Source organism: Strix aluco, chromosome 15 (assembly GCF_031877795.1).
Source record: "Strix aluco isolate bStrAlu1 chromosome 15, bStrAlu1.hap1, whole genome shotgun sequence".
NCBI classification, from domain to species: Eukaryota; Metazoa; Chordata; class Aves; order Strigiformes; family Strigidae; genus Strix; species Strix aluco.
This window is the reverse complement of record NC_133945.1, coordinates 17,105,465-17,124,165: the sequence shown is the minus strand read 5'-3', so window position 1 is coordinate 17,124,165 and position 18,701 is coordinate 17,105,465. Positions and strand designations below refer to the sequence as shown.

Genomic DNA, 18,701 nt, shown 5'->3' with positions numbered 1-18,701 from the left:
TACAATTGCAGCCTACAACTATGCAGAGAGAGAGTTGGACTCAGGCTCACAGCAAAAGAACAAGAGCCTGTGATCACAGCACTGAGGGAAATTCTAATGCAGCATAACAAAAATAGCTGCATGGTGAGAAAGGTTAAATACCGGAACAGATTGCCCAGAGAGGCTATGGTATCTACATCCATGGAGCTATTAAAAATGTGACTGGATGATCTGATCTGACTTTGATGTTAGCTCGTCATTGAGCTAGGGTTGGGCTAGACAGCCTCCAGTGATCCCTTCGAACCTCAACTGCTCTATGATTCTATGTTTACTATTTAGGAGAAGGATGGGATTAAAAAAAGAAAAGCCAAAGGTGGTGGTAGATCCAAAAGGGATTTTATACTAAACAATTACAAGTATTCATTGCCAATATTATCAGCAGAAAGAATAATAAAGAATGATAATTTAACCATATATAGTACTTATTTTTTGGAAACGCAAAAGAAATCTTTTGAATAACATTTCCAGAGCTGTTTCAAGAAGCATCACGTTGTAATAGCCCTTCTGGAAAACTCCCTTCACCTTTAATGCTGTTTGGCTACGCAGTATAACTGTCAGTACTTCCACAACAATAAAATGCTTCAAGTTATGTATTTCAGAAAGATTGATAATGAGAGGTTAGAAAGACTTAATTTTGCAATATGCAAAAGCAGTATGGTTCAAAGACGCTAAGGATTCCTGGATGTATTTATAATACATAGGGGCTTTTTCCCCACTTGTGAAGGAAACAAATCCTTTATTTTTGCAACAGAACTAACCACATTGTTCTGTTTTAGAAAAGTATCACAAATACTATCCCTATAATGATAGCATGTGGTGAAACAAACATAACTAAGTTTAAAACCAAATGCTCAAGTCAGGAAACGGTTCCTAAGTAATGTTTAGTTAGAGATCCCTCAAATGTCAACAGATACAGGATGAATGAACAGCCAGTCTGTTTTCAGCATCCTCCAAGGGATGCTGATGCACAGCAGGTTGGCACAGATGCCCCAGACAATTCTCATCTTGTTTCAGTAGACTATCCCACATCTGAATATGTTTTAAGTCTGTGGCAGAATTGGGGACCAAAGCCAAGGAGCAGTTCAAGTGAAGGCAGATCAGCTAGGTTCAGAAAACATTCCACTTTTGTTGGCTTTACATGACTTGTCAATTTTCATAGTCTATATCAAGCAACGCATCTCCTGAGGTGGTGCAGGCAAACTTTAACCAGCCTGAAGCAGAGCACGGCCAGCTGCGCCAGCAGAGGAGGCAGTCTACACAACACCCCCTTCACAGCAGATGTTCGCATGGGGACTCAGTACTTCAAAAGCTGTATGTCCTGCATTAATCACTGCATGCTCCAAATGTGGGCATCTCTCATATTAAGAAACCCAGAAAAACTTTTTCTTTTTTAAAGAGATGGCTCATCGTTTCAGATTCACATTGACATAGTATTTATTAGCCATAGAGAATATGGTGAGCTTATCTACTCCAAGTCATTCCAGTAAAGTCTTTAGCTGTATAGAGCATTATAGACGACTTCTCATTTCTGTGCCTTCAGTTTAGTTCATGTTTAGGACAGTTAAGCATCATACCACAACCACCTGGCACAGAATTCACTGAACTGTTTGCCACCTTTGTGTCAGCCGTGCTTGGTAGACTACAAAGAAGCAGGTACTACACACACACACACTTTGAAGTAAAAGTCATCTAAAACACAGTACCAGCAGAATGCCCCAAGGGAGGCAAATATCTGTTAGAGCCACATGATAAGGACATAAATGAAATGGCCTTATTAGAGTGCCAGAGCACTACATCCACAAGCGGAAGTGGGACCAAGCATCTTTCTGCATACCCAGCCATCTCAATGTATGAGACAAAACAGAAGACTTTAAACACTGATCAACTTCACAATTTAGCCAACATCCATGTGTTTCAGCTAAAATCCTGACACTGACTTGGAAGGCAGATTTTACATTTGCAGTCCTTCTCCCTCAGACTTCATCTCCTCTGCCTTTATGACAGCACTGTGAATTTCACCTTCAGCTCCCAGGAGTTATTTCCTAAACAAATGGTTAATCGAGTGTCATATGCAAGTCTCATTACTGTGATGTTCCAAACCCAGTTGGAAGACATCACACATTGCAAAAGCCAAGTTCAAAATAAAGGCAATTTTAGTTACATGAACAAACAATTCCTTCAGCCAATTCAAGCTACTGAAGACAGCTTTGTTAGATTGTCTTAACACAAAAAAGAACAATTTTGATTTCCCAAGTGGAAATCTTAGAAGCCAAGTTTCAGCACAAAAATGTTTTATTAGCAAACTGTGATAACCCCTAAAATCAAAGACAGTGACACAATAATGACAATATTAGCATACAATGAAAATAGTATTAACTTACTGAGACAAGAAAAATACAATCTATTTAATTTTCTAGAGGCTCCTACATAAAAGTAAAAAATAGATCTGTATCAGTGACATCCTGCATCTGCTACTGAGTGTGAAGTCGATTCCATAAGGATTTCTGCCAGTGTTTCATCAGTCAGCACTGGCTGGGATCTTCAAATGTTCTTATACTGGCATAGAAAGTCGAGTGAAATATGTATCAAATAAAATTCCTAAATATATATAAAGCCAGCTTTATAAAGATGGGTAAATCTGTACAGTAATTTAAAAGTACATGAAATAACTGCCTCCATAAATGTAATTGCAGTGACCAAGTTAAGATAGTAGCACTGACTGTAATGATCTTTCCATATAAATCAAGATGTCAAAGCCATTGTTATAGATTCTCTGCTATAATTCAGCACTTACTGTCCTCCCCTTGTATGACATAATTTTAAAGGAAGGCCATTCAAAATACCAAGAGGGACAGGTCTCTTATCCCAGTGGTGAAAACTTTCAAAAGTTCAAAGCCGATTCCTCAATTGTAACTCATCATTGCATCTTTCCTGCTTCTTTTTCCCCCCCTCAAGTTATGAAACAACATATCTGGACCACTTCATTTTTAGATGGATTCAGACAGCACTTTACTATTCAAAAGCCACTTATAAGGAATAAAAATATCTAATGAATAAGAAACACTAAAGGGTACACATACCAGGAAATAACTTACAATTAACATTGAAATGCCTTGTGTGCTGGAAAACCAGTAAATGACTTCCCACACTTGAACTCCCTCTTCAGCTATCCTCTTTTACAGCCCGGTGGGAGCTCCTCTCAGACTTTCAGGCCAAGCAGCAGCCCATGACAGAGAGCTGTCCTGCACGGTGCTAAGCACCTGTTTCAGAAACAGCAGCGATCACTTCACTAGATCAGTGCTGCAGTGCCAGCAAGGATTTTTTTAAAATTCTTACAATGTTAAGGAACATGAGCTGGGTACATGAGTCACTTTTGTCATTCCAGTCTCACAACAGATTACATAAAGAGATGTTTTCCAACAAAACAATTTGTCATTCTCTCCAGACTTCAGAGAAGCCCATTGTGGATTTTCATGAACTATAGTAGGAAATTAGAAGTATCTGGTTAGCAAAAATCCAGTGTAATAAATACAGTGAATACAAGAGCTGGTTCAAGTTTGCAAGACTACTTAATTTATAACCTGTAGCCCATCTTAATATGATTGTCCTATCACTACTATTGTCCTCAAATACATTCAGGTCTATTGTTTGCTATTTCTTATAAGAACCACAGAATATCTGCTTATAATTTTACATCTTATGCCTAAAATCATTTTATGGACCTACTATTTTGAGGTTGTTTTTACAGCCATAGGTCATATTTGCTAGTAAGATTTCTAAACTGACCAGCATTCAGTGTACTGGAGAGTAAAATTTCATTAGGACTGCTTTTACAATGGACAGAAAGTTGAGTTTCAGGCATGAACCCCAAAATGTTTCAGAATATTTGATGAGTGATCAATGAGGACACTGTTCCATATATTTTTTCTTTTTTAAAGTACAGAGCCACAACTGGAAGCATCCTTTTTGAACTGCTTGTAGTGATTATTCACAATAGAGACCAACACAGTGAAAAACATTACACTAGCAAAAGCTTTTGGTAGATTTTCCTACCTTATCTGCCATTATCATGGAGGCCCCGCCATGAATTCCAAGAATTGGAATAGAAGTCTGAGATGAAATAAAATCCAAAATCTGAGCCACTGCCTCCTGATCAGTATCATCTCCAAAAACCACTCCATGGATCTTGGTGCCTGACATCAGGTCGCAAACATGTGTTATGATGCTCTTAGGGTCAGTCTGGTTCACCAGAAGGGTCACTACATTGACATCAACAGTCAGGTCTGCTGACATTTCTCTGGTCCAGAGAGCTCTGATATCTCTCTCTGTGATAGACTTGGTCCTTCCCAGAATCACTGCAATGTTCAGGATGGGATAACTTTTCTCCGCTCCACGAACAAGATCCAAAGGCGCCAGAAGAGCTTGGAGTACCAGGAGCGCACAGCCAATTTTCCTCATCTTTGCCAGCTTTATCCCCTGTAAAAGCGATCACATTGTATGAGAAAAACAGAGAGGAAAAACACATACACTCTATATATCTAATGAAGGTTTTAAACAGAAAGCTTCTGGACACAATGCAAACTTTAGCAGCTTTTTATAACACATTCTTCACCTTAGTTTCAATTCAAGTCTCATATGTCCTCAAAAAGTTGTCTTGCCAATGACACTATTACAACTGGTCTCCCGCAAACAAGGCAGAAAATGTAGCACAAGTTCAGAGGAAAGACCCATTCAAATTCTTCCTGGATGGCCAACAAAATTAAAATGACTGAGATCGTTAAAAAAAGACATTATCATCCTTCTCTCTAACCTTGCTGTTCTAAAACGGGTAAAACACAGAAATCTATTTTCCTTTGTCCTGAATGTCTGTTTAAAATTTAGTCACAGTCTAACAGGAAGAGGTGCTTTAGCTCAAAACCAGAGAAGCAAGCCAGAGGTCTGCTGGAAACCCCAGTCCATATACTCCATACATCTCACAGCATCCCAGAACCATGCTGTTTTACTTCCGAAGATCTCTGCTAGACAGCTGCTGCTCAAGCACAGTCTACTGCATTTCTGGAAATGATTCAGAAGCACAATATTCTATCTTAATTCTTCTCCCTCCTCTTACGCAGCATTCACTTGAGCATCTCAGAACTGCTGATCTCAGACACAAAGTTGTCACTGGTGTTGAAGGGGAGGGTGTTCCATAAATGAGCATCACTGCATTGGTTTACTTCATGTCTTCACTGAATCTCTGTAGGGGGCTGAATATAGACAGAGTAGGACGGGGAGAAAGATGAGCCACAGGAGTGATCTGAACTATCTGAAGGAGGGAGAAGAGGGAGAGCAGGTCTGACTCTGCAAGATCACTCTGTTTTCGTGCCCCGGGGGATTTCCACCCCCATAACTGGCTCTCTGCTAGCTGCAAGAAGGGAGTCCCTGTGCCACATAAAGCCAAGCTTGTTGCAAAGCGTCACGGAGAAAACAGTAGCAGCGGGGCTGTCCAATCAGTGGTGGCACTTTTCAGATCTCCCCTCTCATCCTGCCAGCCCTATCTCCATCAATCACAATCATCTGCTGCTGAAGCACACACCAAGGCAAGGGCTTGCTGTATCATCACCTCCTTTCGAGGCAGACAAGGAGATGAGCACTTCGAGAGCCCATTTAACCGCAAATCCCTGCCACTGTGCTTCCCAAGTCATTGCACCGCGGGCCAGATTCCCACCGCTGCAGCACCGGAGGTAGCAAGGAAGCGGTAGAAATACACACCCCTCCACGCCCGCGGACCCCAAGAATCAGTAACTGTAACCCTACACACACACACCCACCCACTCCCGCCCCGGGCCCGCCCCCCTTCCCGGAACCGGCTGCGCCGCACCGGGCAGCGCCCGCGGCTCCCCGGGCCGGGGCGGGTGGCGGCGCCATGGCGCCCCCTGGCGGCCGCGGGGCGCCGTCCCACGTACCCAGCGCCTCAGGAGTCGGAGCGGCGGCGGGTGCCGGAGGGGCCGGTGCGGCCGGAGAGGCCGGTGCTGCCGGTGGAGCCGGTGATGCCGGTGGAGGTGCAGGGCATGCCGCGGCCGCGGGCATGTCGCGCCCCTCGGTGCCCGGGCTCAGGGGCGGCCGCCGCGCCGCTGGCCGCACGCGTGATCCCCGCCGCAGCCTGCGAGCGACATCGCGTCCCGGGAGAGCAGCTACGCGGACACGGAGACAGGCAAAGGGGGGCTGGACACGGGGGGGACGGGACGGGACAACGGCGGGGAGAAGAGGAGACGATGGAAAGCCGTTAGTCGGGCTGCAGATTGCACAGGGGAATAAATCAATCAATATATATCGCAATCTCATGCGGCATGTGAACCGAAATAAAGTGACTAGACTCAAAAGTTCCCCCCGCCCCCGCCTCGCTTCGGAATAAATTCAAGCTCTTTCCCAACAGCAGCGCCCGTGAGCCCGCAGCCGTCCGGGAAACGTCCCTCATCCTATCCAGGTCAGGAAAATCCTGGGCTCCCAACTGCCCGCTTGCTCCCGAGAGGATCGCACGGGCTTGAGAGACATCCAGCCTGGAGCTAGAAGCGAACTAATTCACATGATCAAGGGCAGTTTTCTTGACAGGTTCAAAACAAGCATAATCTGGAAAACAGCTAAACCGGTGTGGGGTAAAGCTCTTTTTGATCTTGGAACGGAACAGATTCATTCTCAATTGATCATAAACCCAGGGAGACACACTCAAGCAGATCCCTCCACGAAAAGCTCGGATTGCTTTGATTTTTCATTCACTATTTCCATTAAATACGCATAAAGATACTTTTCCAAGCAACCCCAGTCAAACGTAGGACGCTGGCGAGCCAGGCGAAGGGAGCCGGCGTTCCCCAACCGGTCCTCGGTGCTGGCCAGAAACTGAGCCGAGCACCGAGCCCGGAGAGCCCGGGGGAGCCCGGAGAGCCCGGAGAGCCCGGGGGAGCCCGGGGGAGCCCGGGGGAGCCCGGATCCCTGCGCGGCGGCCGGTGCCCCCAGCCCGTTCCCAACTGCCGGGCGCCGATCAGTGCCCGCCAGCAAGGCAATACTTACTGCATTCTCCCTCCACATAGTTCCAGTTTAAAGATCCTCAAAGTCATTTCAGTAGATTCCTCTGCAAACAACGAAGTGGAAAATAGGTCCCTTAACGCCTGGATATCATCCTGCAACTTGTTCCCACCGCAGTAAATACAAGCCCGGCAGCCCTTTATCGCTTGAAATCCCGCATGATCAAGTTTTAGCAGAGCCATTGCAACTGAGATTTGCTCTTTACTTTTGGCAGGAGGCATTTAAGCGTCTTCATCTTTTTTTTTTCCTCCCCCCCCTTTTTTTCCCGCTGTTTAAAGGGCAATTGCAATGTTGCTGCAGCAGTTCCCCAGGACGGCAGCCTCAGAGCCCCCGCGCTCCTCTCAGCTTCTTGAAAGCGGCGGGGACTGGCACCGCCGGTTCCTGAAGGTGCGGCGGGATCCACCCGGCGGGGGCCGCCTGCGCGCCGCTGCGGGATGCGCGTTGCTCCGCGCCCCTCCGCGCTGCGCCCCGCCGCTTCGCCGCCCCCGGCCCCGCCGCCCTTGCAGGGGCGAAGCTCACGGGCGCCTTGTCAAACCGAGACGAACCGCGGCTACTTTGAAGGCTTCCCCCCTCCCTCCCCTCCCTTTCCCGTTCTGCTTCCACAAGCACCAGCGAATGAGTCAGACCCAGGCAGCCGGGGGAGGGGGTGTCAGATCTGGGGGAACAGTGAAAACGCCAGGTTTGGGGCAGAAGAGTGGCAAACTTGAGCACTCTTCCCACGTTAACAGCCCCAGCGAAAGGCTGGTAGCCCGGGAAACCCCAGAGTGTTCCTTCCCTTGATGCAGGGGCTGTCAACCAGAAAGCCCTGCCGTGGGGCTCCGGGGAATGAATGTGGAGCAGCAGCTTCCGCACTAAAAGCAGCCCTAAAAGCTCCAAGCCGCAGCCAAATATCACAAAAATGCTCTGTAGGAGTTGGCTCCATCTGGGCATCCCCGCTGCTCCATCTCCCCTTCGACACCCCCCGACACCCGAGCATTTCCCCGTTCCTGCACCCCCGCTGCCGCCCAGCACAGCCCTGGTGCCGGGCCCACCGCGCTGCCGAGCAGCTCCTTCCTCCTTACCCAGCCCCCACCGCACCCCCTCCACCTCCTCCCCTGCTCTTCTGCTTTCCCCTTTCCACAATCCTGCTCCAGCTGCCACAGGATAACCAACCACCACACAGGTGACGTCCTCTCCCGTGCTCCAGCCTGTACAACCACACCTATTTCCACACCGAACCCTTCAGAGTCAAGGCCAATTCACATGCTTTGACAGACCCACTCAACAAGGCACCTACACCAGAGGAAACCTTTGGGCTCAAACCGGATAATGCCAAGTGTCCACTCACTGAAGTTTGCTTTTCACCACATTAAGACACAGAATACTGAGAACTCGCTCCCAAAGACATTTAACAACGCATCAGTTTTACTGCTCTCAACAGTCTCTTCATAAAATTCCCCAATAGGTCTGTGTTTGGGGTTTTTTTCTCCTTTGAAAGATCTCATCTCCTAACTTGGAGATTTCTTCCTTAGACATTGCATTAGTCTTTCTAAGCAAAGCAATTAAGCAGCTACAACTGTGCCATTTTTAAAAAAAAGTTTGATGTTTTAATGCATCTTTGCATTTCACCTTTGATGCACACTTTTCTCCTGCAAATATTTCAGTGATGCTTGTAGTCATTACTGGAGGTGAGGTTGCATCTCCATCCTTGTGTAAGGGTTATTTCAGTGTTATCATTCAGTAGATTTTACTGAAACAGCCGCAAAACCAGGTATTCAACATCCTCAAATGCAAGTGAAATTTACAATAACAAAAAAAAATGTGGCTGACATCAGCATATATTTAAAATATTAAAAATGACATGATGTCTTTGGAAAATACTTAGTATGAAGTATGCTGTGTAGAAAACAGTGACTGAATTTAATAGTTTGAAAGACCAACACAAGAAATATCCAAGTTTTCCAACTTCAGAGCTATATGATTTTCATTAATCTAAATGTAGACATATTTTAGACAAATTTAGCATTAGTTCAAATATTTTTCCTCAATTACTCTTATAAAAGTTAGTGAAATATCACATTAAAATTTAGTCCAAATTAATTTACAAATTAGAATTAAAATAAAACATAAGTTTGCCCAAACACATTGAGATCAATCTTGGCAGTACATATGCAGTCTTCCCAAAAGCCTCACCAAATTCAAGCAGATTACTGCCTACAGAGTTGAGTAAATGCTGCAAAATTAGACTGCTATTTTAATAGACATCCGTAGTCCTTTTCTAGATATATTTGCACAGTTTAATTTAAGATTAAAGAGAAGAGCTGCAAACATGGTAAGAAATCAACTTCACTCAGCAGAAACAAGAAAACAAAATTTGCATTTAAGTGTCTAATTTACCCTCATAATTTGTGTGTAAAAAGGGAACACTTACTTCAAAAGCAGTGTAACAAACACTAACATCCCTGCACTTGGGAGATTAAGTTACAGATTTAGTATTTTCATGGAGAACATTTATTCCGAAAGGCAGATGGATTGATACATAAGTGATTTCCTTCTCCACACAAACAGCTGCATACTTATCTAAAAGAAGCTACAACATAACTTCAAGAAGTTTGGAATCCTGCACTTCTGAGGATATTTTCTATCTGGGGTTTCCCTACCTCCTGCCTGCTACATAAACCCATATTTAAAGGTCAGAAACTTTCTTCTTACTCAGTCCCTTCCAAAGCAACACTAAATCACAAGAAGGTTTCCCTTTTCTGAAAATTACCTGTTGCAGAGTACAGTTGTCAACAGAAACAAGCAGCCAAATTATCAGGTACAAGAAATGCTTCCAAAGGAGGCAGGAGAGGCAGTGGGGTCTAATGGTCTGGCACAAGGCAGATTTCTGTCTCTGTCGCTGACTCATTAGTGACATTGCATCTATTACTTTCTCTCCATTTGCTTTACTTTACCAGCTGTAAAATGCTTACCTCAGACATGACAGACAGCTAAGGTCAAAGCCAGATTTCAGAAGACTCCATTTTCCTCTTGCTCTTAGAAAAAGCAGTGTTAAGTAAAGTAAGTACAATCACCCTTTTTAGAAAGAATTTGTTCTTATGCAATGACACCAACGTTAGCCAAGAAAAATACTTCAACACGTTAGATATCAAATTATTGCCACTGTTTTCAATAGAGGTAGTCTTTGTTGCAAAAGTTTAAGCCATGATTGAAGAGATCTCTAAAACAAATTGCAGCTCTACTCAGTAGCCCTAACTACCTGGAAACACCATTACACAATACTTCCTATGTTTTGTGACACAAAATGGTAACAAGATTAAAGGTAACTGGCTAGGTTAAGGGAGAAAGGCTTACTTAGAATTCATTTCAACTTTAAAAATGTTTCTAGTTCCATCAATAAACTCCTCTTACATGTAGGGAATATTGCTGTAACCAGTAACGATATGTTTACATGCATCTTATTTCAGCTACCCTGAGAAAACTCTCCAGCAAGAGTCAAAAGCAACATTGATGCAAAGTCATTTTTCAGTATCACACAGAATCAATTCTGAATGAAACCACTTGACCCAATGAAAACTTAATGCATAGCAAACAAGGATACAGTAACATAAACTTACTCTTGGGGGGCAGCAAAGTTACATACGTGCTAAATGAACTCAAAGTAAAAATGGGAAAGAACTCAATTGTTTTCAAACTAAAACATTTGGTCACAGATGGCCCTCTTACTGAAAACTGGCTTAGCTCCTCATTTGGCAGTGTCCTTTCTTGCACAATTTACCAAGTCATGCATGAAATGATGGCCTTAAGCTACTCTCAGTTTTGCAAAGGACATGAGCTGGCTGCCACAAAAAAAAAAGGAGGCAACATCACTGACTGGAGCTTGAGGCTGTTACAGCACTTCAGCTTCTCTGCAAACAACCCCCAGCAGGGAAGGAACACCCAGGGGCAGTTCAGCCAGAGTTCCTCCTTCCCACCTCACCTCTGATTATCAGACTTCTTTGAGATTCACCAGGATTGTGTCTTTGCCTCTTTTGTAATCAATTTCCCATATCAAATTAATCTTTACTTCCAAACTCTGCTATGCAGTTCCCAAGAGAAATTATCTCTGGGTAATCACTGAATTAGTCAAATTAACTCTGAGGGTCAAGCCAGAATTTCGTCATGAACTCTGTACTTTTTAATTAAAGCTGCTCTATTAACAAAGAAATCTTTGTCACAGCAATGCAGCCCTGTGAAGACTGTGTCAGTAACAATCCCACTACACATTCAACTCTCTGCACAAGATCTGGACTTCAGGGAATTGAATCAGGTGTAAATACCTAGTTTAAGACTGCTTCTCTTCTGCCCTTCCTGTTCTCTCCCCGATCAGGAATTGTGAAATATCAGTATCTTTCTAATAAAACTTTCTAGGAATACCCAAGAAAACACCTGATCACTGACTATACTGCATAGTCAGTACAGCTTGTTCATTAATAACTAGAACAGTAGAGGAACAGTCAAAAATTGCCATTATTTATTTAGGGTCAAAATATGATCTCCTAACCCTCACTGAATTCAGTAAAAGTGACAAGCCTTTATGAATCAGAATTTTTTAGAATACTATTTTAAGTCTTCTCTTCACTTACCCCCGAACCATATAAATCCATCTCTTCTGTACCTATTCCCGGACAGCGAGACGGGCCTCCTAGCCAAGCTGTTACTAGCTTGTATTAGTCCATCTAATGGATGCTCAGATTCTTGAAGTGTATAATGACAGGAGTAGTTTTAGTCTTGCCTCACATGGAACATTCTCTGTGTCTCCACAGTTGAGATGGACTACATTTATACAGATTTTACATACCTTAAAAAGCCCCTATGTATATAGCTGACAAATCTTTTCAAAAGTTTTACCAAAAATTTGTTTTAAGTTGGAGTTTACTATCATTCTGATCTTTTGAGGAAACAATACATAGTTCTAAAGCCTAGCCCCTTGAGTAAGTACACAGGTATTAGGTATTCAAAGGGCTAGAGAGACTTGTTAGGTTTGAAAACATTAATCAGAGAAATACCTTATGAATCCTGAAGATAGGTGAACTACTAGTCTTACCGATATTAGTATTACCATAAAACAAACTTTCATGGAATATCCTGATGGTATTTCACTTAAAGTTTGATTGAACACAAGGAAAATTACTACTTATGACTGATAAGACAGCAGTGACCTCTCACACATTGTTCATTGGTGGTACTTGTTTGCTAAAAGAAAACTGTACTGAGTGGGAAGCACCAAGATGCCTACACTGCATCTGCTTCTCAGGGCTTCACTAAGCAAATTTTTGCTTAGGGAGTTGAGACTTATCTAAATCCAGAAAAATCAAATTTAGTAAAGGTCAATGGAAGCTTCTTATCAACACAAAGTTACCTCAGCTCTAGCTGGAAGATATATTTAAGATGAGTAGTATTTTGCTCCTTGTATCCAACCCAATTCTGTTGTAGGCACTAGGTATATTAAAACTAGATGCTAGAGGTTTATGAGACATCTGAGCCAGTAGGAATAGATCCAAGATAGAAAAATCCCCCTTGAACTTAAATTACAGTTCCACATGATGAGTCAGAGCCTTCTGTCACCTATTTCTACCATACATGTTACATGGCTTTGGTTCATATACAGGAATGCTATTAAGCCACTTGAGTGTTAGTTTCCTTTAAACTGCAATTGTCACCATTCTTCTAGGTTCTGCATTTAGTCTGCTCTTGCTCCAGTCTAAGTAAACCCATTCCTTGCTTCCTATAGAAACAAAGCCTCTTGCTTTTTCCTGCCCAAGGGGAATTCTAGGCTGCAGTTCTCTCTATACCAACTGTGATTATTAGTAGATCTAATTAGTTTCATTCTATTGCATTTTCAAACCTTGCATGGCTTAATCTCACTGGTGGGAACAACAAATAAGACAAAGGGGCTTTAAATAAACTAACATATTAAAACATATTTGTCTCCTACCTAAAATGCAGGCTTAGCTTACCCAGATGACCACATTTCTAGGAGCTGATATCCAAAACAATTATTACTATAGTTCTGGAATCTCCCTCCAAGAAATGCAAATGCTATTTCACCTACCTCCAAACTTTTGTCTGACTGACAGTAGCTCTTAAGCCTGAAAGAACTGGCTTCTGCTTCTTATGGCAGGGGAGATCAAGTCTGATGGCAGAAGGAAGGATTCAAGGAATTTTTTCAGGTTGCTAGAAATACAGGAATTGTCTGCTCTCTTGCCTACCTGCAAGGTAACTCATATGGAATTAACCCTTAGGAGGAGACATGGCTTTTGCTTGTGGTTGTTTCTGTACTGTCAACAGTTACAGGTTTAAGTAGGCCTTTTCCCAGAAAAGTTACTGTTGACAATCCTGTTCTTTCTTCCTCTCCTGCCCTAAGGGAATAAAAAAAATAATTCATTCGTGTATGAATCCTGCAAAGAGAGGTCAAGGACTGTACAGGCTCATTTTTAGCTTTTATACATCATTACTTCTAAACCTCAAAGGTCACACCATTGCTTTAAACACTTGACTGGAGATGGGAAGCTCCTAGTTCTCCAGGTGTCACACAATACAGTTCTAAGTTGCTTTGCAAAGGAAGTCAAGTTCAGAGGTTGAGATTTATGCTAGTCCTACACTTGGGAGCCTCAGTTACACTGGGGAGGATACTGCTGACCGCAGACTTTGCTTGCAATATTGCTATGATCTGATCTTTCCAAGCTGGTTCAGTGTTCAAGACAGTTCTGTTCATATCCAATGATGTAAATCACTTGCACAAAGATTTGTGCTGTTTTCATATTTGAACACAGACACCCAAATGCGTTTTATATTTAAAATACACATAGGTGCATCCTCTCTGATAAACTTTATTATGATAGCCATTAAGAAATACAGAAACTGAAAGCAAAACAAAAGTAATTTCCAAATAAGGAGCCTTCTATGATTTACTGGAATGACTTCATGATCATCACCTCATTATAGCAACTTATATGGATATGAATGAAATCTATGCTTACATTACTGTCATTCACTAAATTGAGTTCAACTACTCTTTGAAATACAGCTAAACAATAGCACTGATATATCAACACAAGTATTAAACTTCTTTTCACACTCATAAGATAGACTCAACTATATGCTCAAGTATATATTCTGAACTATAAATATCCTCGGTTTTGTTTTACCTGACCTTCTATATACTGTGCACACATTCAATGACATTAACACACATACAGGGTTAGAGGGTTTTTTAGGCAACAATTACATATGCAGAATCATCTAGACAAATATAAACATCTGAAGGTATTTTACCAAGCTATTGAAAAAATTGGTCCCAGACCCACTTTCTGGAATTAATATACAATTGCTTAGTTTTTAGAAGCCAATTAACTGGAATCTTGCTTGGCAGACAGTTGTATGCTATCTATTCTCACACAACCATTTCTGTTCCCACCAGTCCTTTCTATAACACAGATTCAAAAATAACTGTGATATATGTAGGAACACGAATATTTTTCTTGTTTAAGCTTGCCAGATCTTATCTTTCATCTGCAAAAATCAGTCAGATTTCTTGCTTTCTTGATTTTAGCCAGAAAGCTAAAATGCTGGAAGATGATAATCAAAAAGATAAGACTTCTTAGACCTTCTTGCTAAGTGGGGAACAATGCTCTCTTCCAAGGTACAGAACACTGGGCAAGGGTTCATGAGCCACTCCATCTGTATTTACCCTGTATTGCGTTCATCTTTACATAGCTGATTGACTCCCATATCAAAATCCACAGAATATCCGAGTATGTGCAGGAGAAACAGCATGTGCTTCTGCGGTAATCCCAAGTTAAAGATACTGACTATAAAAGAGCTATATTCTTTAAGAAATTTCAAAACACACTGGATTTATATTCACTCCTATGCAAGTATTAAAGTAATAACTGCTTGACCTCACTGATCTCACTGTTGCCGTAGCCCATCACAGATTTATTTCATGGTTCCAAGTTCTCCTTGACGCAATTCTGAAAAACTTTAAACATCATATTTTTTAACAATTGACTTTTCATCTTTGCTGGTTATCAACATTCATCCTTGAATGCAGGTGTAAGAGAGCTGTTCATCCTAGACAAACACTTCAAGGTTCAAAACCAAAATGAAAAATAGACTCCATGTTTAGTCTTTGCAGATTTCCCAGCCATTTTCACCCCAGTTCAACAAAATTGTTATTTTAATAACACTAATTCCTAGATGGGCCATTTTTTTCCAGAAGTGAATCATAGAGTTGATGGGGGGGGAGGAATTTTTCCTCAGTAACTCCATTTGGGGGATGGGACAGGGACATCATAATGCTCTGAAGTAGGAGCTGGCTCAGTTTCTAAATAGGAGGCATGGGGTGGGGTTTAAGCAATTCATTTTAACTCTTCATTATTTTGAAAATGTCTTCCTACCATTTACAAGGGTTTGTTTGGTGTCTTTTACCTCCTTCAAACCTTTATCAGCTCCACTAGCCATCAGCATGTATACATGCATTAAGGACAGATTTACAGATGTTCATTTTAGCTCATCTAGAACATCAGTTTCAATTACTCAAGTTGCTTTGCCCTTGCTAACATTATGGCATTTGAAACATGCTCACAGTTAACATAATTCCCTCATGTTGACAATCCTGAGAGCTTTGATGTTTGGCATAGCCAGTTCCTCTAGATTTAGTGTCATTAAAACGTCACCATCATCAATTACACAGGCACTCAAAGTTAAAGACAGTACTTACGAGAGCAGTGTTATTAAAAAAAGTACAGGAAGATGGAGAGAAAGACTTTCCAGAATAAAAGTGACAAAAACAAATTCAAAGGTAATAGGGAAGAGATTGTTTCAGTATGCTTTCTAATTTAAACCAAGCATCTTGGTTTTTACCTACTACTATTCCAAGTGATACACTTCCACCCTTCCCCCATCATTCAATTTCAATGTATTTAGATTATGCCAAACAAATACAGAAACATTATCAACATCCTCACTAACATCTTGCACTGCAACTTCAAACCACTGTCATTTCTTGCCACACTGAAGTCATGCCTCAAGCCTGCACTTTCTTTCTGGTTTCTTGTTCTTCAGAGGATTACTAGCTCTTATAATCTTAACTACTCTACAACACAGTGAATGTTGTCATCTGTGTATCTGCAGAAGGATAACCAAATTTAGCCTCAGATTAAAAAAATTACAACTTTCCACTCATTCCTCCACACACCTTATTAGCAAATACATTAGTTAAGAGAAGCAGTGAAAACCTGAAGACCATCTGACTATCTTTGTGCAATAAGTCACCTTCCCACAGCAAGGTAAGAGATAGATTTGCCTTCTATTACATCTCCTTTGACATCTCTGGGGTCAGTTTGAAAATCATAAAACAGAGCAATGCATCTGACAATACAGAACACCAATAATTACAGTACAATTGAATAAGTAGTCAAGGTAAGGTTTTTTTTCCCCCCCTTCAAGTACAAGGTTGATCCAAAAGAGACATCCTCCAAGAATCTTAGTGGGGCATATTCTGAAGAAAAAAACCCACTCAGCTATCCTCTTAATGACAGAGGCTTTTGGTTCTTTAAGAGATCACCTAAATAATCCATTGTTGTGGTTTAACCCCAGCCAGCAACTAAGCACCAGGACACTTATATACAAAGCTGCTATACATTTACTATTTCAAAATACGTCTTTTCGTGCACACAGTATAATGTATATATTGTAAATATATCACATCAGGCAAGATTGCTGAATAATTTCGACAATTTTTCTTTTCTTTAACTGATCATAATAGGTCCATGAAGGTTTGGTACTTTCAACACACATTAAGCTTTTATATTTCTTCCTTATAAGCTTTGAGATAATCTGCTTTTTACCTTGATTTAATCACATGTTTTGTCTGTGAATTGTTAACTCAATGCAGTGGAGCAGTGGCAGGTCCAATGCCTTCACAAGTACAACAGCACTTTTGTAAACAAAAGTGTATTTTGCTCCCTGAAGTTCAATTAACTGCTGAGTTAAACCTCATCTCAAGATGATCAATTAAGGCACTTAGACTGCTGAAAGAGAAGAGCATGGGCATGAATAAGGCTCAGTTTCTAGGGATAAGTGAATAGTATTTTATCATTCAGACTGTTTTCCAAGTAAGTTAATTTTGTAAGTATGAAGAATAAACACGCACTTGATCTGAGAAATCAGCACAGATTCAGAACCTTTGATTTAATATATAGATCCACAAAAGACAATGCTCCCTCCTATCATAAGCTAGTAAGTTAAAATTCTAACTGAACTTATAAACTTTATAGCATGAAGTACTCAGTTTCTAAAAGAAAGACTAAAAGGTAATCAATAAATTCTTCTCTAAAGGGCGAGTGATTAATCCTCTATAAACCCAGCTGATATTTTACTGAAACGGCACCAAGTGGGATTGCTGCAGAAATAAATTGTTTCCCTTATATTTCTTATATTCAAATTATTTTTTGTGTGTTCCTGTAGAAAGCGGCTATGGGCCATAATAACCTGATTTGTCATTTAAAATAAGGTCCTACCTGACAGTTGTTCACTTATCCCAAGATGCAGACTCAATCTATATAGCCATATCTCAACCATGCCCTGCTGCAGCTGCAACCAAACCATGCCCTGCTGTAGCTAAATAAACACACTGACCAGTGTCACACAAAGATGTGTTCTAATGTCTCCAGAGAACACAGAGTCCACCACATCTCATCTTTCAGAAGCACATGCAGACTGAAACAGATTGTACATGTATTGCCTTTGGAGCATGCGATTGTTAATCTAAGTACATGAAATCATATCTATTTTTAGTATCAAGTATGTCACTGTATAAAAATGCTCCTCTTGAAGTGTCATATGCTCAAAATAATTTACTTCATTCACAAGGGCTTCTGAATAGTTAAAGCTCTGGCTAAATCCCAAAATTCCACTATGACTACTCTTATCAAGCTGAACAGCATCCCACTGTTCGACATCCCTCTGAGAAAAGGAAAGGGAACAGCAGGATATAATCCACTCCCTAAAATGGATGGAAAGATGGTCTAAAAGTCAAAGGACATAAGAACTACTCAAGGGGACAAAAGGCAACTCCATACATTGTCCAGAATGGCAATTACCTAACAAATGTTGCATGTCACCAGGGTACAACAGTCTTGCATAAGCACAAAGCAACTGCATGCTGCATGTTTTTCTATAGGAAAGGTAAACTTAGAACATGAAAACAGCTATTTCAGCAGTTACCATGCCTTCCAACTGCAGCAGAAGAGTGACTAAGCTTGTTAAAACTGTGTACTGTACAGACTGCTTGTAGAGTCATTGGTACTAGTTCAACCCAGTGAGAACTCCTCTGTTCCCATGTGGTGTGAATGCCAGTCTTCAAGTTTCTTACACTTTTGCAGGCAGCAGTGAAATAATGTATTGAAAGCTTGAATTGTGATCAAACCAAATGCTTAAAATTGTCTCAGACTAGGTTTAAAATCCAGCCCTGCAACAGTACTGCAGTTTTCTCAGTTGGATCTAGAAGACTCTAGTGCAAAGAGCTTCCTGGTTGGACACTTCATTGTAATTCCTGTTGCACGAGCTAAGGAAAA

The 18,701-nt window shown here is 41.5% G+C and overlaps 1 protein-coding gene across 3 annotated transcripts in view; it reads right to left on the bottom strand.

Moving 5' to 3' along the window:
• Positions 1–7,401, bottom strand: part of GRIN2A (glutamate ionotropic receptor NMDA type subunit 2A) — a 192,447-nt gene extending 185,046 nt beyond the window's left edge. For 2 of the 3 annotated variants that reach the window (XM_074840801.1, XM_074840803.1), the window contains exons 1-3: positions 7,087–7,401; positions 5,985–6,243; positions 4,093–4,515 (exon numbers count right to left, since the gene is read on the bottom strand). In XM_074840801.1, coding sequence (XP_074696902.1) covers positions 4,093–4,497 — 405 coding nt within the window. In that variant the 5' untranslated portion in view covers positions 4,498–4,515; positions 5,985–6,243; positions 7,087–7,401. Of the gene's footprint in view, positions 1–4,092; positions 4,606–5,984; positions 6,244–7,086 lie in introns of those variants that run through there. The other variant, XM_074840802.1, reaches the window with a different exon arrangement.
• Positions 7,402–18,701: the final 11,300 nt, after the last annotated feature.